Source organism: Grampus griseus (assembly GCF_964374135.1).
Source record: "Grampus griseus genome assembly, chromosome: 20".
Taxonomy (NCBI): Eukaryota; Metazoa; Chordata; class Mammalia; order Artiodactyla; family Delphinidae; genus Grampus; species Grampus griseus.
Genome location: NC_139014.1, coordinates 52,968,619 through 52,993,275, shown reverse-complemented (window position 1 = coordinate 52,993,275; position 24,657 = coordinate 52,968,619). Strand labels below are relative to the sequence as shown.

Sequence of the window (24,657 nt, the reverse complement as noted above, 5' to 3'; positions counted from 1 at the left end):
CCTCCAACAGCCCGACTGACAGATGCTCACCACCTCTCAAGGCACCGCATCGTGTCTTCGGACAGCTAACCTTCTCCTAACCTCCTTTTACAGCGAGCTAAAGTCACGTACACACTCCTGTTACTCCCACCTGCTGATCAGGCTGCGTGGAGTTAGCCCACTCTCGATTTCACACACTCATCCTTGAAATACTTGAAGACAACCGTCATTTTCCTCCTGAATCTTCTCTCACCCAAGATAAATATTCTCCCCAGCTCGTTCAGCTCACCTCCACTTGAGGTAGGATTTCCAGATCCATCCGGGACACCCTTTTATGGGGGCAGAGGGCCTAAGTAATCAGTCACCATACCAACAGCTCAGGAGACAGGGAAGGCCAGGCCCGACACACGTGGAGGCAGGAACTGCACGGTGGCAGTTCACAGGGCCTAGGCAGGTGCCTTGAAGGTGGGCAGAGAGGGGCTCCCAGGGACCCTGAATGCATCTTGGGCTTCTTGGAGAGCAAACTCTCCATAAAGAAAGAACGTAGCCTGGGCAGGAAAAGCGTCCTGCTCCAGAGACCACAGGAGGACATAAAGTCAGAGAGTAAAGGGCTGGGAAGGGAGCAGCCAGAAGGGAAGGGGTACCTTGCTGCATCCACAGATGCCTCCCCCCCGCACTGAGGGTGCCAAGGCCAGAAGGTGAGCCTGGGGGCGTTAGGCGGCAGGGGCAAGGTCAAGCGCTACCTCCTTGTATCTTTCCAACTCCTGCGCAAAGGTGCGCTCGTGGAAGAGCCTCTGCAGCCGGTCCTGGGTGTAGTTGTGGCACAGCTCCTCAAAGGAGGCCCCGCGGGCCGACCCACCCTGCTCAGGGTTCTGGAAGCCGGGAGTGTCCACAATCATCATAGAGCAGAGTGAGTGCTGGCTGGACTTGAGAGCCCTTCACAGGGAGAGCCTGGGTCAGAGCTGCCCAGGGCAGTGCCCCCGGTGCCCAGGTAGCTCACTCCGCCCCCATCCCCATCCCCACCCAGGTGCCCAGGACCCGTGGGGAGGACGTGCCTCTCCTGCCTGCAGGGACAGTGAGCCCTCTGCTGGTGGAGGATGGCTCTGCCTCGGCAATCACACAAGCCCAAAGGCATCAACCCCACCTTCGTCAAGGCAGCAAGATGAGAGCTCCTAGGCCCTGCCTGGCACTCACCTGTTCACCAGGGAGATGAGAAGCGTGAAGAGCTCACTGTAGAGGCCGGACGCCATGCCCTCCAAGCACTCCAGTGCACTCAGTTTGGGGCCTGTGGGCAGGAGGGTCAGTTCTATCTCCAGGTCCCTGGGACTCCCCACCTGGGTGTGCTCCCTACCCACCCAGGCCAAGGCAGCATGGGGCCCTGGGGCTGGGCCTCTCCCTCTAATGGGAGCATCTATTCACCTCAGGAGTTTGCCCACCCCAGAGATGGCAACGAGCCCAGGAAGAGGCCTCCAATCACATCCAGCAGCTAAGGGGCTCGGGTACCTGTGCCGTCCCCCAGGCTGCTCTCCTCGGGACCCTGGCGGAAGGAGGTGGAGCGCTGCAGGGTGCCGCCCTGGTGCTGGTGCTTGAAGATGGCCGAGGAGAGCTCTTCCAGGCTGCAGCCCAGCAGGTACGCGGCCTTCTGGGCCCACTCGTGGCGGGCAAACTGCCTGCGCCCAGCTATGGGGTAGAAAAAAGGACCTGACGTCGTGGGTCTTCCTCCTTAGACTGTTTGCTGACCACTGTGCCCTTCAGCTCCCTTGCGCCCATAGCACTAGGGAGCAGGCATCTTCCAGAGGGAAAAAAACGAGCCCTGATGACACCAGCAGGGCTTCAGGCAAAACAGGAAGAGCCAGCAGCTGCCAGCGCTTCCTGTGTCCCTTGGGGTTGGAGAGAACGAGCAGGTCCTAAAAGAGGAGGTAACTCCACACTGCGGCCACCAGAGGGCTCCCAATCAGCTGCAAAAACCCCTTTAGAGGGCTTGGCTCCAGGCGCCAACGTGGGGAAGGACAGAGCATGAGCCAGCCCACCTAGGATGAACACAGAACTGCCTGTGCCTGGTGGGGGAGTATCAGGAGAGCACTGGCGTCTCCCCCTTCCTTGAACGCATTAGGACCCTCCCGAATGCGTCCGCCAGGCGAGACCGCAAACATCCACGGTGGCCCAACAGTGGAGAGGCGAGAAAAAACTGCGGGGGAGAGGGAACAGCCCACGCGGGCAGACGCGCCTCAGCCGACACGTGTCTAATCGCGGCAATTAGGGAAAGCTAACAAGAAACAAGGTTTTACCTTCGGCAGCTTCTGTAAGGCAAAGGACCAGCATGCAGCATGCAAAGAAAAACAGCATGTTAGCAAACAGTCATCAGCTGAGCCTGCCAGGCCCAGTGGAAGGGCCCGTGGGGGTGGGGCTTTGGAAAGATGAGCAGGAGAGAAAACACAACCCCATTCAGACTCAGAAACACAAAAACACACACGCGTGCGCGCGCACACTCACAGCCTCAAAGGAGTATGTTTATGGATGTGATCACACTGACACACAAGGGAAGAGACCTGCAAAGACTTTCTATCACACACACATGTGCACACACACACACACACACACACACCCCGCCGAAAATACTGGAAGCTCTGAGGAGGTAACAGACACTGCTCAACAAGGTCCACGTACTGACGCACCCAGAGCTCTCCACCTGCAGGCAGCGCTGAGTAGGGTTACAGGAAACCTGCACTGTTACCTCCTTGGAGTGAAAGAACTTCCTCAAGACACAGCCACACAGCCACCCACCTGCCCACCTACAAGTGTGGAGACAACTTCTTTAACTCAGAGTCTGCTTCCTCTTTGGCAGGGATGTAACCTGCTGGGATCATAAGGAACCTAACACCCAGACGCATGTTCCTCCATGCACCCGCCCACCCTCCCACCCACCAGCGCTTCCTCACTCCTGCTGACAGCCTGGGGCCCTTCACATCCCAGAGGAAGATGAAGCCAATGCCCAAGGTGCTGTTCAGAAGCAGCATCCCTTTCCCTAAACCGGAGGAGAAAGGGGTGAAGAGGAGCTCAGAGCACCTGACCGTCAATGGAATCTCAGAGGAAGGCAAAGGAGCTCTTCCAAGCCAGACCAAGCTCCAGCCCTTCACAAGACCCCAAGCACTGATGCTGAAGCTGCAGCCCATTCAATACCACGGTGCCTGCTGCCCCCTGGTGGCCTCTACCCTGACATGCAAGAGGAAGAGGCACCTACTACCAAACCAGTGGAGAGAAGGGAAGACTGAGGGAAAACTGGCCTTGGGAAGCCCCAGGAAGCAGCACACCCTTCCCCACATAAGCCCCATGGAGGGCATCCTGAGAGATTCCAGGATCTGAATGCAAAACAGGTAGAAGCAGCTATTCCTGGGACTCTGAGAAGCCCCACTGCCAGTAAGCACCCTCTCCACCCTCAACCCTGGGGCTTCTCCCAGGCCAGTGTCCTCTGCTATGATAGAACAAGCCCAGCCCCCAGAGAGAGCCCAGGGCAAGCACCAAGAGGGGGCAAGGTGGCCCCTACACCCCAGGACGGGGTCAAGGTCAGTTACCCGCTTGCTCCTCGGGGGCCTCTGTCAGAAAGGGAACAAGAAGGAGAGTTATTCCAGGAGGACTGCTCTGAATTCGTGCCCTTCCCTTTCCTCTCAGCCTCCAACCCCCAAGCCCCCTGCTCTTCACAGCGTGCCCGGTCACTGCCACCTCAGTCCAGGCCTCTGACCATCCTTAGCAGAGATGCTTCTCCGGGGGTTTGGAGACTTCTGCTCTGATGAAGGGGACGGGGAAGAGGCACAAGCCAAAGAGGGGTGTCTGATGACAGGTGTGTCTGCGCTGGGCCAGGACAAACTGGGAGTGGACTGGGCCCCCACCAGCTCTCCCAGGTGACCCGCTAGGCCCGTTACCTTTGGTGGCGCCTGCAGCCCCCAGGTGGTAGATGGCAGCCAGGATGAGCCAGCAGGCTTTCTGCTCGTCGGGGGAGATGCCCAGCACCTTCATGGCCGCCTGGAGCTTGCTGAACTGCTGAGCCGCCTTCTGCTTCTCCTCAGGCTGCAGCGACAGATGGGCACACTGGCAGCAGATCTCAGAGGGGCTGTCCCTCTGGTATCTCCCATGCTGCTGGAGCATCAGGGCGGCCAAGCTAGAGGACAGCCGCCCGGCCTGGGCTGGGCTCCTGCTACTCCCATGAGGCAGTCCAGGACATTCCAAGCTTCTCCGACCCCAAGGCCCAGGGCTGCCCACCCGTCCCCAGAGGCCCCTCACCTTGGCCAGTGGTACAATCCCAAACACATTGTTCTCTGCCAAGTGGTTCAAGTGGAGCTCTGTCCTAGGGGTACAAACGAGGCATCAGCACAGCGCTTGGTCCCCACGCCAAGTCCATCTCCCTGCCGGGCTGGAGACAGAGACTCCGCTTCCAGACTCAGTTCTGTCTGCCCATCATGCCCTCCTGTCAGGCCAGCTGCTACGGCCTTTCCTAATTGGCCTGGACACCGGGCCAGAGTACTGGCCTCCCTAGGACAGGTCACAGACAGGCCCTGGTGAGAGTGTCCAGACAGACCCCTGGAAGAGAGCAGGCAATCTGCCTGAAGGGTGAGTCCAGCCAGGACTGAGATCGTGCCCTCAGTGACAAGGAGAGCTCAAGACAACAGTGCCCTGGGCTGCTTGCTCAGCCTTATCATTTATCCTCTTCTCAGTGGACACAGACAGCAAGCCCGAAGGTCTAAGGGAGGAGCCTGGCGGAGGAGCCAACGTGGATGCAGGGAGGCCAGCATAGAGGGCACTGGAAAAGGCTCGGGCTTTTGGCCCCTGTGTGGACTCAAACACCTGCTCAGCCCCATACTAGCTGTGTAACTGCGGGCAAGCCTCTGACCACCTGCATCTCGGTGTGCTTTCCTCTCCAGATCTGGCTTCCCAGGAGCACAGATCCTAGCTAGGCCCTGGGAACGCTGAAGGGTCAATGGTGCCCCTCACATATAGCCAGGTCCCCCATGCCCGGGGCCAGGGAGCTCCCGCCGGGCAGGGCCTATGGCTCATTCATCTCGCCATCCCCAGGGCCTAGCTCAGAGCCTAACACATGGCAGGCGTGAAATAAACAACCGGCATGGGATGCAATCAACTGGCAAAGCCCAGGAGCTGTCAGTGGTGGGAGCCCAGAGCACCCTCCTTGTTCCCTCTGTCCCGTCTCACCTGAGGGTACCATCCCCGCAGGCCAGCAGGTAGTAGAAGATATTGAACGTGGCCTCACCGGCTGGGCGTCGTGCCACACGCAGCTTCTCCAGAAGCATCGTCTGTGGCACAGCATAGAGGGTATGTGGGCAAGGAGGCAGTGCCAGGTCAAGCTTCTCCCACCCACACCAGAAAGAACCAGGCCCATGGGAGCGAGCAGCTGCATCTGATTCTCCAGGTGCTCAACCAGCGGCCAGATCACCGCATGGTCAAACCTGGGGCAGACACCAGAGCCAGGGAAGAACACAGGCCCTGCCACCCCGCCCAGCCTCCAGGCACAGTCTTCCTGGGGAGCTGGACACTTTGTGGTGAGAGACTTCATTAGCATGGAAGGGAATCAGCCTCAGCTGGGCCTTACTTTACTGACAGGCCAGTCCTGCCTGGGTGAATCAGCCTGAGAGAAACCCCCGAGCAGGGGCCAGGGCCCCAACTAGGGTGTGGGCAACCCCAGGACGGGCAGGAAGCTGAGCCGTGCCCCATCCAGGGCAGGAGGCACAGGGGGCAGAATGTGGAGGCTCAGGGCAAAGTAGGCCAGCCCTGCCGGGCCCAGGGTCCATTTCGTTAGGGAAGAATCCCAGGAAAATGAGGTGCAGGGGAGAGTCTGATTTCTAGGGCGTGAAATCAGGCAGCCAATCTCTTACCACCCTGAGTGCCCCCTCACCTGAATGGAGGCTGAGGCCACCTGGCCGGCTTGGTCAAAGTCCAGGGAGAGGATCTGGGAGAAGCGGGTGGCGTTGCCGTTCATGATGGTGGGGCTGTTCCCAAAGGCTTCCAGGAGGGTGTACAGAGCCTGCCACTTGTCCACTGCAGAAGACAGGCCCAGGGCCCATCAGGAAAGCCACGGGCAGCTTGCCCCCAGCCACAGGCTCCAGAGGCCCAGGGCGAATGGGAGGCCCATCCCATGGCTGCTCCTCCAGCACCCGAAGGCCCAGGTACTTAGACAAGACTGCTGAGGATCGAGGGGCTTTGTGGACACGGAGAGGCCAGGGAGAAGAAGAACTGGCACCTCGGCGGGGCCTCCATCCCCACACCCCTCTCCAGCCCATTCTGTTTCCCCAGCTGCCCCTGCCTCACCAGAAAACACCTTATTCCCGCTGGTGCCTGCGATGGTGGCCAAATATTGCACCAGATGCTGGCAGCTGGTGGTCTTGCCACTGCCACTACTGCCCAGGAGGATGATGGACTGGTCCTGACGGCTCATCAGCATTGCCCTGTATGCGGTCTGAGCCACGGCATAGATGTGGGGGGCCATGTCCTCCCGCCGACACCCCTTGAACATGTGCATCACCTTGGGCGCGAGAGGGACGGAAGGAAGGGATAGGCGCTCTTAGCTGGCTCCACACGGACAGCCCTCACCCCCAAGGCCCACATCTTTCTGGGCTTTTCACTCCAGGGGAGCCAGAAGGTTCTGAGGCTAAGGTCACGCATGGAAATGCAGATACCAGCCCAGTCCTGGCCTCTGTGAGGTCGGGGGAGGGCCTTCTGTCTCCACCCCTTGAAATGACTCCTCTTCCCAAGGCCACTGTGAGAGTGGACAGGAGCCCCGTGGGATGCCAAGGGGAAGGGGTGGAGTCGGGGAAAGTGGGCAGGGGGGAGGGGATAGAGGGGGTGGTCTGTGGGGCCACGTGGTAGCTGAGGGGGGCTGCACCTTCTCCGAGTACACAGCGGGGGCCCCCCGGGGGCTGAGGACCAGCAGGCTGGGGCCGGCGTACGTGTGCAGCAGGCTGGCGCCATAGCGCTGGCGCAGCGTGTGCAGGACGCTGGACTCATTGAGGTACACCAGCGAGGCCAGATCCTCCAGACGGTCGCAGGAGGGAGCATTAGCCTGTGTGACAGGACAGGCGGGCGGGCACTGAGGAACAGATCCAGTCTGCTCTGCCAGTGGACAGCCTGCCCAGCCCGGCCCCCCTCCTGTGCCCTCCACCAGCCTCCTGCAAACCTTCTCTACGTCATCCTCGTCCACATCCAGGATGGCTCCATCATGGTCTAGCTTCACGCGCACCTTCCCCTCGGGCAAGCTGAGCTCCTTGGATTTGAGCTGAGTGGCTGCAGAGCAGGGACAGACAGACAGACATGGGCCCGGGAAGCCGTGGCAGCCTTCTTTGGGCCCTTCATGGTCCTGCCTTCTCCCCACTGTATCACCAGCCTCTCCTTGCTCACCACTCAGGCCTCTCCAGACCCAGAGGCCCACCCACCACCCAGCCCTGAAACCAGAGAGGCCCAGGCCCTGGGTCTCCCCAGACTCACCCAGTGAGAAGCCATCCTTATGGACCAGCCACACCTTCTCTGTCTCATACCAGGCCTCCTCAGCTGCGATCTGCTCTTCTGTCTTCACCTATCAGAGGGAGGGGAAGAATAAAGAGTCAGACCCTGTTCTGGAAAGCAGACAAGGACAGCAGGAGAGAGGAGACATGTGAGGGGAAGGGCTTCCGGATGAGCCACTGGGCGAGGGGGACAGGTGGGTGGCAGACACAGAACGGGAGACATCAGAGATATCAAAGGAAGAAGCTGGGGAAGCCAGGAGCTGGTGGCGGGTGGTCCTGAGGAGCCCTGAGGACAAGGACACAGAGCTGGGGACCCTGACAGCCCTGAGGGTCTGGAAAGACAGGGACACATGGAGTATGTGCCTAGGAGAGAGCAGATCCCAGGAGAGCAAATCAGCAGCCACCCTCTTGCTCCCTCCCTGCAAAGACTGTATGATCAGTACCCCGAGCCTCCAGCCCTCACCCTGGGCCACAGCTGCTGTGACCTTACAGGCCTGGCTTCTCCATTCACCCACCTAATAGGCCCTCCTTCACCAAGCTGGGAAAGGGCGTTTCCTCAAGATCTGAGAATGTCTTCCAAGGGCTTCAGTACAACATGATGGGTGAGTCCTAGCCTTGACACTGGTCTTCCCTCCAGAGGATGCTCTCTTGGGCAGGGGCAGTGCCCAGATGCACATGCTAGCCTCCCTGCTCCCCCTCCGTGCCTCCTCAGAAGGAGCACAGACCCATGGGGACGTGCTAAGGCCATACAGGGGCATGAAGCAGCATGGCCAGGGACATGAGGCAGGGGCAGGGGTAGCAGTGCTCTGTCAAATACAGGAAGAGACTTGAATGCCACATGGATGGGCATGGGAATGGGTATAAAGGGGCTGGGAGCCCCCAGAAGCCCAGGTGGTCACCGATCAGGAAGAAGCATTCACGGGCAATGTCAGGGTGTAGGGTTGCCAAACCTGGCACCCCTAAGAGACCTGAGCTGGTCAGCAATGGTGCCTGGGGGAGCTGGGCAAACAGGAGCGGGGCCTGGCCCCCATGGCCCATCAGGCTCCTTTTGTCATGTGGGCAACGGGGCAGCAGGGTCATCCAGTGTCCTTTGGTGGGTGGACGGTCACCCCCCACATGAGCAGCCCCCAAGCTAGCCCCATCCCCCAACTCTCTGGGGATCCCCAGCTGCGAGGTACAGTTAGTCTCCTAGGGTCCCCCACCCTCATGAAACCGACCTGGGGCCAAGGCGTAGACACTGCTCTGTGATACTGACCCCCTGGGTGAGGGATTGGAAAGGACAAGAAACAATAATAACAAATACGTTATTTGTTACATTTCTTGGAGCTGAAAGAAAAAAGATCTGGGTTCTACTCCCAGGTTGGATTCTGGCTTCAGATAACTCCCTCTCCCTCGCTGACAGCCCTTCTGGGCTATAGAGTCAGAAGGCTGACTTACACAGCAGGCTCCAGACTTTGCATATCATGGGCCAGTGAAATTACCCCTCAAATAGGAGGATCACTATGGGGCTGTCAACGTTTTCAGTGAAGACATCCAAAAAAGGCTAGTTCTTTATATGTGAAAAAATTAACTTTATAAAACAAAATTCCTTCTTTTTTTCAAATCATGAGACAGGGGAGCCTTTGTCTTGAATGGGCATGTTGTATGGGTCCAGGGTTTGGAGACTGATGAATAAGGTGACATCAAAGGACCATGGCCTCCAGCTAGTTCCTTTAGAGCTAATCTGAAGACAGGTTCCCATATTGGCCAGCAGGGGGAGACAGAGGATGCGCAGCTTCAGGCTTCAGAGTGGGGAGCGGGTGGGGGTGGGGGTGGTAGGGGTTCAGCCTTTCCAGCTTTCTCTACCCAGAGGGAGCAGAATTGAAACACCTAGAAACCAAAGCTCTGGCCAGGCCCTTGGGCTTCTGTGGCTAAGAACCATGCGCCACAGAGGCCAAACTGAGTGGCGACCCTCAGTCTAGACACTCCTCCAGGGCCTGACACAGAGCTGCCCCATGTCCAGCTCCCGGCACTGCCTCCCCCAGGGGTCCCCCCAGATACCACGTGAGGTGGGAGCCAGAAGGGGAAAGAGGCCTTACACTCCAGCACAAGGCCCGGGCACAGACGCCAGCCCAGGTACCGGCCGGGGGTGGCAGGTGGTCACCAGAGGAAGCGGAGGGCTCCTGAGGGGGGCAGGAGTACCCTACCTGGCTGTGGGCAGGAGAGGCGGCCTCAGGGTCCAGCTACCAGCAGCAAGCAAAGAAGAGAGAGAGAAGAAGAGGGGTGAAGACAAGCAGGCCGTTGGCATGTCCCCTTCAGCAAGCACCCGGGGCCAAGTGGAGGGGAGAGGGGCGTAGCACCAGGAGGTGGACGGTAGGAGGGCTGGCCCGGCAGGTGTACTGTACCTAGTCAAGGAGAGGCCAGGCCGGGAAGGAGAGGCCCTGCTTAGTGAAGCAACACTTGGTACCGTCAGACTCCTCAGAGGAGATGCTCTGATAAGTCATTCCCTGCGGCAGGAGCGAGCCACTCTGCCTCAGGCTACAGTCCCTCCTGGGCTGGCCATCCAGTCCATTCTGAATTACCCTCCTCTTCTGTGTTGCCAGACCAGACCACCTCACCACACCCAGGGCCTGGGACCCCTGGGAGCCTCTGGCCTTATCTCCAGGGCATTTCCCAGCCCAGCTCCCCTGTAGCCACCGGACCCCAGTACAGGCTGCCCCTGGCCTCCAGACACACACCCAAGGGTGCCACTCCCCAGGCCAAGGGCAGCCCTTCAGAGCTGTCACCCCTGCCTAGCTCATCAAACAGGACCACCAGCAGCCCCAAGTCTAGGACCCCTTCCTCAGACTCCCACTGCACCCCTGCACCACTCCCACCCCATGGCAAGCAGAGGTAGCACCACCCATCCAGGTCCACCTGCCAACTGCCCAAGAACCAGGGGACTGTGGACAGACCCGGTGGCCAGCCTCGACCTCCCCATCTTTGTCTGGTTACTTAAAGGCCTTTCTGGAGAGGAAGAGGAGTCAGCCAGGCCTTGGACCTTGCCTGTTAGAAATGGGCAAGGAGTTAACAGGCCCCACCTGGGACTGGAGAGCCAGGGCATCAAGAAAGGGGAGTGTCTTCTCCCTGCCTCGCACCCACGAGGCCCTGGAACCAAGATACGCCCTCCGGGGCAAGAGACTGGGGCCAGAGAAGGGGCTGGATCTCTAGCCAGAGGGGTCCCTCCCACAGGTTCCCTGGAGGAACAGGCCTCACTGTGCGCAGACCCTCCACAGTGCCCTTCTCTCATTTCTCCAAATGGGAAGCCCATGTGAGGGCCCCCAGGCCTCCAGGGAGCCACACTTCCACTGTCAGGTGGGCCTACACACACAGACACACACAGTCTGGCCAGCAGCCCCAGCAAAGAGGAGACCAGGGACTGGCAACCACACGTGAGAGGCGGCATTACAGGAGCTGCGAAGATCCTCTCAAGCCGCTGGTGGGCCTCCTCTGCGGGGGTCAGCTGGACGTCGGGGGCAGCTCCTGCCTAAAGGTCAAACCACTATTAGTCCCGGCCTGGGGAACTGGGGGCACAGCACACCAAGCTTCTAGCTCAGGAAGCCACTGGGATCCCCGTGGGTTAGTGGAATAGGGTCAGGGAGGCAAGCCGGGCACCAATTTGAGTTTTTAAGCTCTCAGATGAGAATAAAAACAGGTGCCTGGGAGTTCTAGGGTTAATTCTTCCCACCACTTTAACCATTCCAGCACCAGGATGGCCTGTTCTCACACGCATCCTCTGGCCCCTGCCCTGGGCCCAGGCGACAGGTGGCTGAACTCCAGGTTGGGGCCCATCTCAGCCCCAACTCCACCAGAGTGAGAGGCAGAGGGACAGGGAGCCATAGGGAAGGCAGCCGGCCCAGGAACAGGCGCGTGACGCTCTCTGGCTCCTTGGAGGTTCTTCTTAGGGGCTAGTGGTTCGCCTCACACCAAGACGCCCCTGCCAACTCCTGTGTGCCAGGAGGTCCCTTCCCTGATGCGGAGTGGGCCAGGAGGGGTGGGGGAAGCTGCCGCCTGCTCTCTTCTAAGTTCTGCAAAGCCCGGGAAGAATGGAATGGGGAGCAGGGCGAGTCTGAGACCTTAGGAATCCTAGCAGGCAGCAGGCAGAGAGGAGGGCCTCTAGGGCCTGGGAGACAGGACAGGTCTTTAGGTGGTCCCCTGCCCCACTTCCCCCGACTGTACCCTTTCAGCCAGAAGGAGCACGCAGGAGCACAGAGAAGCAGTAGTGAGACTTGACGCGTCGCTCCACCCACCCACCCACCCAACTCCTGAGGCCCCAGAAGGGTCCACAAAATGGGAAAGCTTGAAGAGAAATGCCCCCCAACCCAAGGACCAGCCAAGCAGGCATGCCTTCCAAGGGAAAGGGCTGGACAGATCATCCTTGGCCCTCCCCTGTGCCTCTCAGCCTCCTGTCCCACCCAGAGGGCACTTTGTGGACAGACAGGACCGCCGATACAAAGGGGACCCACTGTGCTCCTCCGCCACCCAGGCCCAGAGCTCCTCAAGAGTCCTGCTGCCAGAGGGACAGCTGGCCAGGCCTGAAGAAGTAGTGATGGCGATGATGGCACCAATAAGCACTGTTACCAGCATCACTACGGATGCTACCGTTTACGGAGCACACACCACACCAGGGATCAGGCTCAGAGCATTCATTCCCTGTATCCTTTCTAATGCTCACAGCAACACTTCAAAGTAGGTATTATCCCTTATTTGCAATTCTAAAATCCAAAAAGCCCTCCAAAACAAAAGACTTTTCCTAACGGTTTTGGTGGCAAAACCTGACTGTTTAATCCACCCCCCCCCCCCGCCTGCAGCATGAACATTCATAATTTTCCTGTGGGAATATTAATGTGTTTGGTCACGAGTTGCTGCTCATTATGTACATTGCATGACAGTCTCAAATATAAAAAATCGCTAATTTCCAAAATACTTCTGGCCCAGGGGCTTCAGAGGAGGGATGGTAGACCTATGTGATCCCCACTCGACAGATGAAGGCTCAGAGATGCTGAGGTCCCACAGGAGTGAGTGGCTGGGGATGGGATGTGAGCACAGGCCACCTGACCCCAGAAATTCTGTCTTTCTACCCTCTCACTGATCTGCTAAGACTCTGATCCTCAACTTGGGATCTGGGGCCCCAAGCTGATGCCATGTAGCTGGGGGCCAGGCCCCAACTCCCTGGCAAGTGTGGAAGAGCAGCAGCATGCAGTTAACGGGTCCCCTGGGTTCTGGCATTCGGTGAAGGAAAGCCGTGCAGCCCTGCCATCGGCACGTGGCCCGGGCCCAGCTTCGCCGTCATGCGGGGCCTGTGGAAGAGCCTTGGGAAAGCTGGCTGCCAGTCCTCAGGTGAGGGTGGTAAGGGAGGGTCAGAGGTTAGTGACACACTCAGGTACCTCCTGCTGCACGTCAGGGGCTGGTGACTTGTTCTGTTGCAATCCAGTGAGGTTTGACTTGAGGTTCGGGTCGGCGGAGCCTGGGGCCGCCAGCTCTTCCGACTGGGCTGGGGAGCCTAGCTTCTCTGAGGCGTCCACTGTCTCTGGGGAGACTGGTTTCCCCGAGGAGCCTGGCTCCTGGCTGGAGGGCTTCTCCCCCTTCCCGGGAGCCTGCCTGCTACGTGGCCTGTGGTCCTTGCCCCTGCCCCGAGACATCAGGCTCCGCAGGCCCACGGAGAGCTCATCCTTGGCGGCCTCCTTCTCTGCTTCGGACTTCGGCCGAGCAGGGGGAGTGGGAGTGGCTGTCTTTTCTCCCTTCCTGCCTCGAGCTGGGTGCTCAGGAGACCTGACCCCTCTGCCCGCAGGTTCCTTGGCGCTCCCAGGCTCCTCGCCAGGCAGCACCTTGCTCACCACCTTCCTCACTGCATTCGCCACCCTCTTCCGGGACAGGCCCTGGGCCTCCTCGCTGGGGCCTTCCGCTGAGGCAGTCCTCGGGCCGTTCATGGCGAGTGTGGATGCAGGGCTCTTGGCTCTCTGGGGAGTCTCTGAGGGTGCAGGGCTGGTGGAAGGCTGAGGACTCTTAGATGGGCCACTGCTGCCCTTTGAGCTGCCCTCTAGCTACAGTCACACAAATACAGGGAGACATTAGCATCAGCCCGTGTCCCTGCCCGCCCCACACAGAGGAAGTAAGAGGTGTGACCTCACATCTAGTCGTGGAACAGACCTTCCATTCATCCAACAAACACCACAAGCTCCAAGAGGCCGCCCCAGGAAGCCCTCTTTCCATCTTCCAGATAGAACAACTGCATCGAAGAGTTTGGCTTCTCTCTCCCATAAAGCACAGCAGGTCACCTGCTGTCCATCTCCAGGCTTAGCAAGGAGCGGTGAGAGGCCAGCACAGGGTGCCCAGAGGCCCATGAGGTACCCCAGAGTTACTGGCTTATGTCAGGACAGCAACTAAGCCCGGATCCCAGGAAGCCCGCTCCCTCACAGCCCAAACATAGCAGAGACGGAGCATGGTGAGGTCAAACACCAATTCCTATCATCAATCCTGGGCCTAACTCTGGGGCTTCCTGCCTTGGTGGTCCCTGGTCCTTCTATCACCCAACTTCCTCTGTAGTCAGACCCAGAGCCTGCCCATCCCAGTGAAAACCGTAGTTAGGAAGTAATTCTTGGCCCGCAGACATGCCAAGCCTCCTCCCTCCCCACTCCTCTGGGTTGAGGCCACTGTCTACCCCTCACCCACACCCTCCAGAGCTGCAGAAACCCAGTGCTGGCCCAGGAAGCTTCCACCTCAGCCTGCTTTCTGCCAGTCTCCCTGCAGTTTTCCTTGTGCAAACCTCTCAAGGGCTGGAGGCCTCCTAGCTCCCAGAGTGCACGTGGAGGAAGAGGTGGCAGCTGCAGCACTCAAGCGACCACAGCTCCACCCTGTCTAGGCTCAGCCAGCCTCTGGGCACCCAGGAGTCCACTGGAGATGCTAGCACACTCTGCCTGGTGGGGACCGTCTGCGGTCGCGAGGGACCGCCACTGGGCAGGCCCGGCTGGCTAATGGCAGGGCAGTTTCCTGCAAAGCCAAGCCACATGGCCTGGGAGAGCCAGGTCAACCTAGGGGCTCCTTGCTGGTCAGGCAGTGCCCTGCCACTAATGAGCTGTGCTTGAGTCCTCGTTCCCCAAACAGTGACCTTGGTTCTAGGTTATACCTGGCGGCCACCTCTGTTGAAATGCAGGAGGGCGCTCACAGAGCGGACAGACCTCTGGCTGCCGTGTGGACAGAGACCCACGTCCTGAGCAGAGCTGAGCCAAACGACCTCAGCCCAGGCCTCAGGTACAGGGTGGCCCTGCTGCAGGGGTGGGAAAGGGAGGCCTTGAAGGGGCCTCTTCCTCAACCTCTTGGGCCAAGAGTGTTCAGTGGCATGTCAGGGCCCTGCAGAGCTGCCGTGGCCCCAGCTGCTGGGCCTCACTCCCTGCCCCCCACTTCTGGCTTTCCTCCCATGCCTTCTAACTGAAGCTCATGTTGACAATGACAATGATGATGATGATAGTAACTGCTAACACTTAAACGGAGCTTATTATGTGCCAGGCAGTCTTCTAAGCACTTTACACATAATTTCCCCCCCAAATCTGGCATTCTCCAAGGCCCCTCCCTCACCAATCTCAAACATATCCCCTTGAAATCACCCTGACCTTGCAGCACTGCTTACAGATCGGGTGGAAGCCATAACACCTGGCTAATCAAATCTCCACTCAAGTAAGGGGTGTGTGTGGGGGGCGGGGGCAGGCACCACGTGGGGTAACGAAGTACAGATCTGTTTTGTGATCCAGCTCTGTTCCCGAGCCCTGGGCACTCCTGCCCGCTAGATCAACAGCAGCCCTCGCCTGACTACACATCTCTGGACCTGGCTATTCTAGAACCGTGTCCCCTCTCTTGCCTTAAAAGTGTCCAACTTTATTCAGGGTCTCTGTCCCAAGGCAGAATGACTTGGTGGGGGGGGGGTAGTGGCACTGCACGGCTGGGGCCTGCCTCTAGGTCACCCGCGCTGAGCAGCTGACAGGGTCTTGGGAAGAGACAGCAGCAGCTGCAGTGAAACCCCTCCCTGCCCTTGGCTTGTGCCACCCAGAGCAGGACGGACAGTCCCAACAGCTGAGCTCTCATTTGTCTGCCTAGGCCTCTCCAGCCCCAAAGAGTTCAGGAAACCAGAACTATAGGTAGGAACTAAAGAGGGGGCTTAGGGAGAGGCCCCCAACAGGCCTTGGCATTGCCATCTCCTTCACACACACCAGGTTGGCATCACACATGCTGCACTTTGTCCCTTTACTGCAATTCCCTCTAGCCACCCCACACGGGAAGAGGCACCCTGCCGTGCCTGCCTGCTCCATGGAGCTGCCTCCCAGACTAGGCCTGGGCTTGTGGACACAACCCACCTGGACACACAACTCTCTCTCTCACACACACACACACACACACACACACACACACACACACACGCACGCACGCACACACACACACGCGCACACACACGCACACACACACGCACGCACACACACACACGCACGCACACACACACACGCACACACACGCACACACACACGCACACACACGCACACACGCGCGCGCGCACACACACACACACGCACACACACACACGCACGCACACACACACACGCACACACACACACGCACACGCACACACACACACACGTCCAGGAGAAGCACTTACAGCCCCTCCCTCCTTGGCAGGAGGACCAGGCTTCGGCAGAGTTCTGTCCTCCTCTTTAACCTGAGGGAGCAGACAAAGAAGTCACTTTGCAGGTCAGAGGTCAGGGTGGGGAGACCCAGCACTAAAAGCACAGAAGGAAAACATCCAAGCAGTCGCTCTCTCTGAGAGGCAAGAGCTCCTGAGTGCTTGGGAGTCCTGGGCCTATGGACTTGAGCAACAGATAGCCTATCCTGGGGTCAAAATTGTCCAGTGACAACTTCAAGAATGAAGTCTCTGGGGGTGGTTAAAGCCAAGTACCCTTTGCCCTCAGTGACCAGCCACGTGACCCACCCAGGCTGCCTAAAGAGGTCCACTCATGAGGGCGACATCATGGCCTTGGTTACAGGGTAGAGAGAAACTACAAGAGCCATTCCCAGCTCAGACAGGAAGTGGTCTGAACAAGAGCCTCCCTGACCTAGGGACTGAGGAGGAGGGAATGACCCCAGCGTGGGGGGCCGGCTGGGCCAGCAGAGCTCAGTGTGGGGTAATAGGTGGTCCCTATCAGCCTGGCTCAGGCTTGCTTCTAGGTCCGTATGATTTCCCTCAGCACAGAGCCTGCGTGCCTTCCCAACCAGAGCGCTGAGCTCTGGCTGGAGGCAGGAAGTCGGGCAGAGGCGGGGATTCAGGAGGCCAGATAACTTCCCAACCTCAGACCCACAAAACTCTGCCAACCATGCAGCTGAGGGAGGCAACCCCAAGGTTCGGGGTGGGGCGTGGAGGAAGGAAAGATGCCTGGGCTCTGGGGTTTGTGCCCAGCCCGGGAGCTGGTTGGCCCAAGTCAGAGGGGAGGAGCAGAGTCAGGGCCAAAGGGCAGAGACCATAATATATCCGGAAAAAGGACAGACAATATGGCCGCTCTGATGGTTCTTTCAGCTCAGAGCCTGGCTCAGAACAGACCCAGAGGACCAGGCCTCAATTCTGGGAGAGGCTCCTCCCCTCCCCCTCACCAGCATCTCTTCCTCCAAAAGCTCAGGCAGTCCTCGTGGATTTCATTTCTCTTCTTTCCCCAGTCACTTAGGACTGTAGGAAAAAGACAGGTCTGCCACCAGCCCTACCCCATCCTCAGCATGACTCCTTCCCAGCACAGGGGGCAGGAGCATGGGAAGGTGTCCTTGATTCCTAATGGAAAAGATCCTTTGAAACTCATCCAAAATCGTTTTAATCATCCACCTGGGGGGACTCTCCATTTGCAACCAGGGTCCATGGCTAATTTTGAGCTCTGATTAGCGGTGCCTGGGGCACTGACCAGCATGACAGCCGCTGCAGTGCTGAAGCTAAGAGCCCACAGAGCTTTTTACAATGGGCTCAAGCTTCAGCGTTAGTACACAGTGCCACGGCCAGAGGGAAAACGGCGATTACTCATCAGAGTGGACTCCACGACTTTAGAAATTAGGATTGGAGCGGAGAAAAGGATGGAGAGGAAAGGAAGAGAAGTGGGAGAGTCTAGGTCTGCACCTGCTGCCCCTACAAATGCCCATCACTGCCCACCCCACCCCCCCGCACCATCACACCGTGCACGAGCTCCCAGACACACAGGTTAGAGGGACAGCAAGTGTTCACACCCAGACACACTCATTACTGCACGCAGTGCTGTTAGCTCGGGCTCAGGGATGGCCCAGATTCCAAGTCCACTCCGTGTCCTTCAGCAGCTCCAAATCTGTCCTCCTTCCACTGGCTCAAGCTTGGGACCTCAAGGGTCGCCCCCCCAGTGGCGAGGCATTGAGGGAAACAGCGGCTGCCCCCTGAAATGTGTGGGACACTAGACCTAGCTCTGAGCTCAGCTCTGGATTTAGCCGGAGGCTGACTCACTGCCCCACCCCCACCCGAAGGGTTCTGTCTGTTGTAGGTCATTGCCCAGCTGGGGACTGAGCACAGCACAAAGGCACGCCCAGGTCTGCAGCCTGAATCACCCTCTGGCCCCAGGTGGCCCACTGGCCTGGTTCCCCTCTCTTGGCTCCTCTCCCCCTATCCATCACAGCCCCCAGACTCGGGGAGACCCAGCTCTGAGGCCTCAGAGCCAAAGCCATTCCCAGCGGCCCCTTCATAGCAGCTCACATTCCCAGGGGTGAGTCAGAGCAGTAGCAGTGGGAAGGGTGTGAGGGGTTAACTTGGAGGGGCACCAGTGGGACAAAAGGCAGCTCAGCTCACCAGAGGTGGAGCTCAGGGGAGGAGCATGACTCAGCGCAGGAGCCCATCCAGACAGAAGAGTGAGTTCCTGGACCCCCTGGTCATTCTCCTCGGCCCCCAAATACACACACATGCCCCAACCCGTCTCTAGCTTCCAAAGCTCCCACTCCCACAAGCCAGTCTCCTGCCTGCACACACCATGCCAAGCACATAAGAAAAGCATAAAGAGTTTTGAAATACAACTTTCCTTTTGCTCCCAGAAGGCGAACCTTGATGAAAAGGCCATGGTGCCGAAAGTAGCCCGCACTCTGGGCCAGAGAAGAAATGGGGGGCAGGGTCTCCCAGGGACTTGGAGTCTTCCTAAAGGCCAGGACCTGCCGGGACAAAGACTGTGGGCAACAGGGGAAAGGAGGGATGCAGTGGAGGGGGAAGGATTACAAAGCTCAAAAGGTCAGAGAAGGAGTAAGGGATAAAATATTAGAGAAAAGAGAAGGCAAGGTAACGTACAGAACATCGACACAGCCCTTGGAAGCTGTGCGCCCTTGAATAAGCCACTTCACCTCTCTGGACCTCTCTGTGGAATTAGGGGATGGACTAGTCCAGGTGATGGTTAAAGTCCTTTCCAGGTCTGGCAGCCTAGGAGGCTGGGTGGGTGGTGAGAGGCACGCAAGCCCTTAATTCAGTGAACCAAAGCTGCGGGCCTGGGAGCCAGGAGGGGATTAAGGAAGCTGCTCTAGGACTCCTGTGGCTTTGCCTTTTACCTGTAACTCACCAGCACCTGCCAGGGGCAAGAGGCCTGGAGCACTGCACAGCTGCCCCGTCTGGGGGTGAGAAACTAGAGCGGGTCCTCTTGAAATTCAACAGGCAGAACTGGCCTCAGCCCAGGGAGAGGCTTCATCTCAAGAATCCGTTCAAGTCAGTGGAGTTAAAAAAACTGGTTCATTCTTATTCTTACTTATCCTGAATGAATAGCGAAAAAACAGAGAATGTTTTGTTTTCAGTGAATTACTTTAAATTTGCTTTGTTGATGTTTCTATCCTATTATCCAGTTCATATGCTAGGCTTTGTTCTTTTTTTTGTGTTTTTTTTTTTAAGAAGATGTTGGGGGTAGGAGTTTATTAATTAATTAATTTATTTTTGCTGTGTTGCGTCTTCGTTTCTGTGCGAGGGCTTTCTCTAGTTGCAGCAAGCGGGGGGCCACTCTTCATCGCGGTGCGCGGGCCTCTCACTATCGCGGCCTCTCGTTGCAGAGCACAGGCTCCGGACGCACAGGCTCAGCAGTTGTGGCTCACGGGCCTAGCTGCTCCGCAGCATGTGGGATCCTCCCAGACCAGGGCTCGAACCCGTGTCCCCTGCATTAGCAGGCAGATTCTCAACCACTGTGCCACCAGGGAAGCCCCAAGTTTGTTTGTTTGTTTAATTAACTCATTCGTTCTTTGATGTCCTGCTCCAGTTCTCCTGTGTGTCCAGAGAGCAGCCCATCAGCCTCCGGCTATAAGGACACCAGGCCGTTCACACCTGGGCTTGTTCCTCATGAGCATCACTGAACGCAAACATAGGTTTTTCCCTGGAGGAAATTCTCTCTGTGGCTTCTGTGCAAAATTGCCTGGATCTTTCTCCTCTCTTCCTTATCACTAGATTTTAACTAAGATTTGCTTAGGATCAAGAATAACCTATCTTTGGGCTTCCCCAGTGGCGCAGTGGTTGAGAGTCCGCCTGCTGATGCAGGGGACACGGGTTCGTGCCCCGGTCCAGGAAGATCCCACATTCCGCCGAGTGGCTGGGCCCGTGAGCCATGGCCGCCGAGCCTGCGTGTCCGGAGCCTGTGCTCCGCAACGGGAGAGGCCACAGCAGTGAGAGGCCCGCGTACCGCAAAAAAAGAAAAAGAAGAATAATCTATTTTTATCCAATACAGAACAGGTAAGCAACACAGTCCCAAAGATGGTGGCCATATCTCTGGCACAGTCCCCTCAGAGCTGAGAACTTACGGTTCTCAGCAAGGGTGCCTGGGAGCCAGAGCCTCTCTTCCCTGACCTGTTCCATCTCTGGAGAGTTCAGACGTTTCCAGCAACATTAATTACTGAGTATGGAACATCTACAATGAGATGGGCCCCGTAAAAATATTTAAAGTATATTTTCGTATGTAAATCTTATGACAGCCTCGTGACGTGGGAATTATTATTATTCCCACTTTACTGATGAGGAGAAAGACTCAGAAAGAGATTAAGTCACAAAGCTGGTAAGTGATGGAGCTGGGATTTGAACCCAGGTGGCTCTGACTGCAAGCTTGTGCTGCTCCCTTGGAGGCCCCCCCTTTCTGCTATGTTAGGCGGGGTCAGAGGGGCTGAGTCATCATTAGTAGCCAAGTCTGGTTAAGATCTGCGTCCGCGTTGAGGTTCAGGGGGTCTGGGTCCAGCCACAGCATGGATCGATAATGTGGAGCTTACTAGCATTCAACGTGCCCAAACTGAGTTTCTGGACTTGCAAAGGAACAACGACCCTGCCATTCTCTGAGGCTCTGACCACCTCCTCCCTCTCTGGCATTTCTGGCCTCTTCTCTTCGGGGAAGGGAAGAGAAACCAATGCTCACCAAACACTCACTGTGGTATCTGGCACAGTGGTAGGCGCTTTACGCTGTCTCCTCCTCCAATCCTCACAAAAACCCACTTTCTAGGTAAGAAAACCGAGAAGGCGAGTACCTTGCTGAGGGCCCCCCAGCTGGTAAGTGGCAGCACTGGGATTCACACCCAGGATGGATCTTGGGGGGCTGTTTGTGTGTCTATAACACTCCCCGGACTGTGATTTCCTCACAGGCAGGACTCTGTTTTACTCATCATACTGTGGGCACTAAATAAATGTTTGCTGCCTGACGGTCCTGCAGTGGGGGTTCTCTGTACAAACCTCTTATTCCCATCTGGTCTCTTCTGTCAGCTGTAAACTACGGAGAATAAGACTTGTCGATCCTGATTCCCAGGGAGGTGGGGAAGACAAGGGAGGTATAATCTCTAAATGTAGCAAGAATAAGTAGATAGTAAACCCGATTGCCATGGGGATGAAGGGAGGGCAGGACACTCTGAAATTGCTTAGTAGCTCTTCCTGGAGCCAACAATAGCCATGAGATGCATCAGCCTCTGGCCTGGCTGTCCCACCTTTAGGAACGTATAAGCCGACGAGCTGACTTAAAGAAAGGAAGAGAAAGAAAACCTCCACAGGCCGATACAAAAATGCACTGTCTATAATAGCCCTAAATTGGAGATAATTAACTCCCTAGAGTTAGGGAGGGGTTAGGTAAACTATGTTACTTCAGTACAATACACTGTTGTGTTGCCATTTAAACGAACAAATATGTGGACAATGTAACCATATGGAAAACTCCTCCTAAAAGAACAGTGATTCAAAAAAAAACTAGCACCTAAATAGAAAGCAAACAGTGATCCTAACAACCTTGTAAATTGTGCAAATTAGACATAATAGAGACATTTGGTATTTATTTTGTTATGTATTTGTCACTTACTATTTATTTCTCTTATAAAGATGGCTAAACAGTCAATAAAAAAGAAAAAGCAGAGGAGATAACAGCTAAAAGCATTTGTTCTCAAAGAGGAGAAATCCAAGAAATGTGCTAGGGACCCATCTACCCTCAGCCCCGAAGGCTTCCAAGGCTCAGGGGTCTGGGTCAGGCTGGGTTTTACCCTCTACATCGTGAGCAAGGACCATCCACCCTTCACTTATCATCCTCTGTGCCCCGCACAGGAGGGTACAGGTGCACAAATGCCCCCAGGGGGATCGTTCCACCCAGCAGGCACCCCTCAGGCATGGAGTGCTCAGCCTGGACAAGTGTATCACGGACATCCATGCCAGGTGTCCACCCACGGCAAGCCCCCGAGGGCAGTGGACACCCTGAGAAAGACTGCCTAGGGGAAGAGAAGATCCTGCTGCCTGTGGCCAAGGGAACGTGGCAGCTCTTCCCTCTACCAACTCGCACACACACGCTCCGGGCTTCTCATGGCATCCTCCTCTCTCTCCTTTCCCATTCGAACACAGAAGGGAGCTCCCACTTGACCCTATCCCTGCCAGTCCTAGCCTAGCACCGACTAATCTAAGGATGTGGAGGAGGATGAAGGTGCAGGGAAGAAATAACAGTAAGAACAGTTAGTCTTTCTTGAGCATTACTGAGTGCCAGGTACTGTGCTGAACGCTTTACACGCATTACCTCATTTAATCCTCACAACATCCCTCTGCAGTAGATACTAGGATGATTCCTACTTTACAAATGAGCAAAAGGAGGCTCAGAAATGACCTGCCCAAGGTCTCACAGCAGCGAGTGGCTGATTGGGACTTACGCCCAGGTCTGTCCTCCAGCAAGAACCTCAGAGGCTCATGTTAGGGGATGGAAGGAAGCCCTGCCCCCACCTCCCTTGGTTCACCTGTGCCATTGTCCTTCCATGACATCACCTGCCAGAGCAAGAGTTTGGGTAGAAAGCTGGGGTTTCCAGAGATGGCCTCTACCCCTCCAGCCACCCATGACTGGAATAAGCTTTATACAGAGCCGCTTGGGAGGGTTCTGCAGGGAGTGGCCTAAAGGCCATGCTGTCAGAGAAGAAAGGGGAGAAGAGCTTGGCAGGGACACCCTGGCCCCTTTGGTCCAGCCTCCAGCGAGAGCCCCCCCCCCCCCCCCCCCCCCCGCCCAGGGCGGAACAGAAAGTAGCCAAGCGCGCGGCCACTGTCGGCCAGGCCAGCCTAGAGGAAGCAGGTGCGCTGGGATGGCTTCCTGCTGCCACTGCAGTTGCAGAAGGCCCGGGGTTCCTCCTCCAACGGCCAGACCTGCTGGAGGCCCCCCCTTCTCTGGGGATACTCACTGCCCCTCTGCAGGGCACTTTGCCAACTGCCTGGCCACCGGCGTGCATGGCCCCAAGTCTGCGACCTGGTGCCGGGACCTGGAGGCCCAAGGTGGGGTGGGTTATAAGCTCTACCAGGAAGCACCCACTCTCAGGGTGAGAAGCCTCTCGGGCCCCACCCCCAGCCCGCCCACACACGTTGGCGCTGGCGCCAGTTTTGTGGCTGGAGCGGGGCAGTCCTTGGGCACAGGGAGATACAAATGCTCCGAGGCACAGCTCAGGCTCCTGATACACCTCCGCACCAGGCCAGCCCATACTCGCTGCCAGCTGCTGACACAACTGAAAACCTTACCCTTGGTGGCCGGGAGGGGCGGCGTGGGGGAGTGGAACGGGCTGGGAGGCCGCTGTGTCTCTCCTCACTTGCTTTTTTAAGGAACTTACTCTCCAAGATGCCATCTGTGGCCCTTCCGAGTGTCCGATCCACAGAAATGGAGGAGCCCATGTTGAGTCCACTCTCGGGGACAATGAAAGGGGGATCCCTGACAACTCCAAAAGCCACCCCTCTCAAGCCCCTCTCTCGTCCACCAGGGGGAAGCGGGGGTGGAGGGCCATGCTGGCAACGCAAAGCAGGGACAAGACCTCCCAAGTCATGAGTCAGGCCCGGGAAGCCCTGCCCCTCGCCTCTGAGAGGTAGAGGCTGCGGGGATGGAGGATTCTCTCCCCACCAAGGCAGCCTCACGCCTCCCTCCCCACCTACTTCAGCCACCTCGAAGGAAATAACAAAAAGTCCCCTCCTTTCCTAAATGAGGAAACAGCATGAGGAGCCTGGGACATTTCCGGGGTGGGGGGTCAGAGGGACACTCACCCGCATAGCCTGGCCTGGAGCAGGCCAGAGCAAGGAGTCTCCTCTCCGATGCTGCTCCGTTAGCAGCTCAAAATAGCACTGGCAGCAGCCCCGCCCCTGTTCCCCTCCCTCTCTCCAGGCCCCTCCCGCCCAGAGCTGCCCAACCCAGGCCAGAGCCAGTGGGAGAGAGTGAGTGAGTGGCCTGGAGGACTGCGGGTACCAGGTATGCCGGGAGGAGAGGGTGATACGGCACGCGTGGAAACGACGGAGGAGGCTCTTGGAGTGAGGACGTGGGGTGGGGGGCAGGCAGTGTTGGAGGGTTAGGGGCAAGGGACGCGGAGGGTGAGACTTTCCAACTGACACACACCCAGGCTCCCGACAGCTGAGCTGATATGGCCCCTAAAAATAGCAGAGGAATTTGAGACCTGCAGCCCCCCAGCCCCACAGGCCAGAGTCAAGACATGCACATGCGCGTTCACGTGCATACACACACACACACACACACACACACACACACACACACACACACACACACACACACACACACACACACACACACCCCAGCATGCATGAACACTCGATCACAGCACAGCGCTCCTGAGAACACACAAATCATAGGCTCACCCCAGCCATCTAATTACTGCGGCAGAGGCCAAGACAACC

General features: G+C 57.5%; 1 protein-coding gene across 12 annotated transcripts in view; it reads right to left on the bottom strand.

Annotated features, from left to right (window-relative positions):
- The window catches only part of MYO18A (myosin XVIIIA), a 95,582-nt gene that overhangs the window by 37,706 nt on the left and 33,219 nt on the right, over positions 1-24,657 (bottom strand). For 5 of the 12 annotated variants that reach the window (XM_082678698.1, XM_082678699.1, XM_082678697.1 and 2 more), the window contains exons 3-13: positions 7,468-7,555; positions 7,160-7,266; positions 6,869-7,045; positions 6,295-6,508; positions 5,882-6,024; positions 5,182-5,282; positions 4,258-4,321; positions 3,900-4,044; positions 1,483-1,659; positions 1,174-1,264; positions 723-915 (exon numbers count right to left, since the gene is read on the bottom strand). In XM_082678698.1, the coding sequence (XP_082534824.1) occupies positions 723-915; positions 1,174-1,264; positions 1,483-1,659; positions 3,900-4,044; positions 4,258-4,321; positions 5,182-5,282; positions 5,882-6,024; positions 6,295-6,508; positions 6,869-7,045; positions 7,160-7,266; positions 7,468-7,555 (1,500 nt within the window). The other 7 variants (XM_082678700.1, XM_082678703.1, XM_082678704.1 and 4 more) reach the window with 6 other exon arrangements.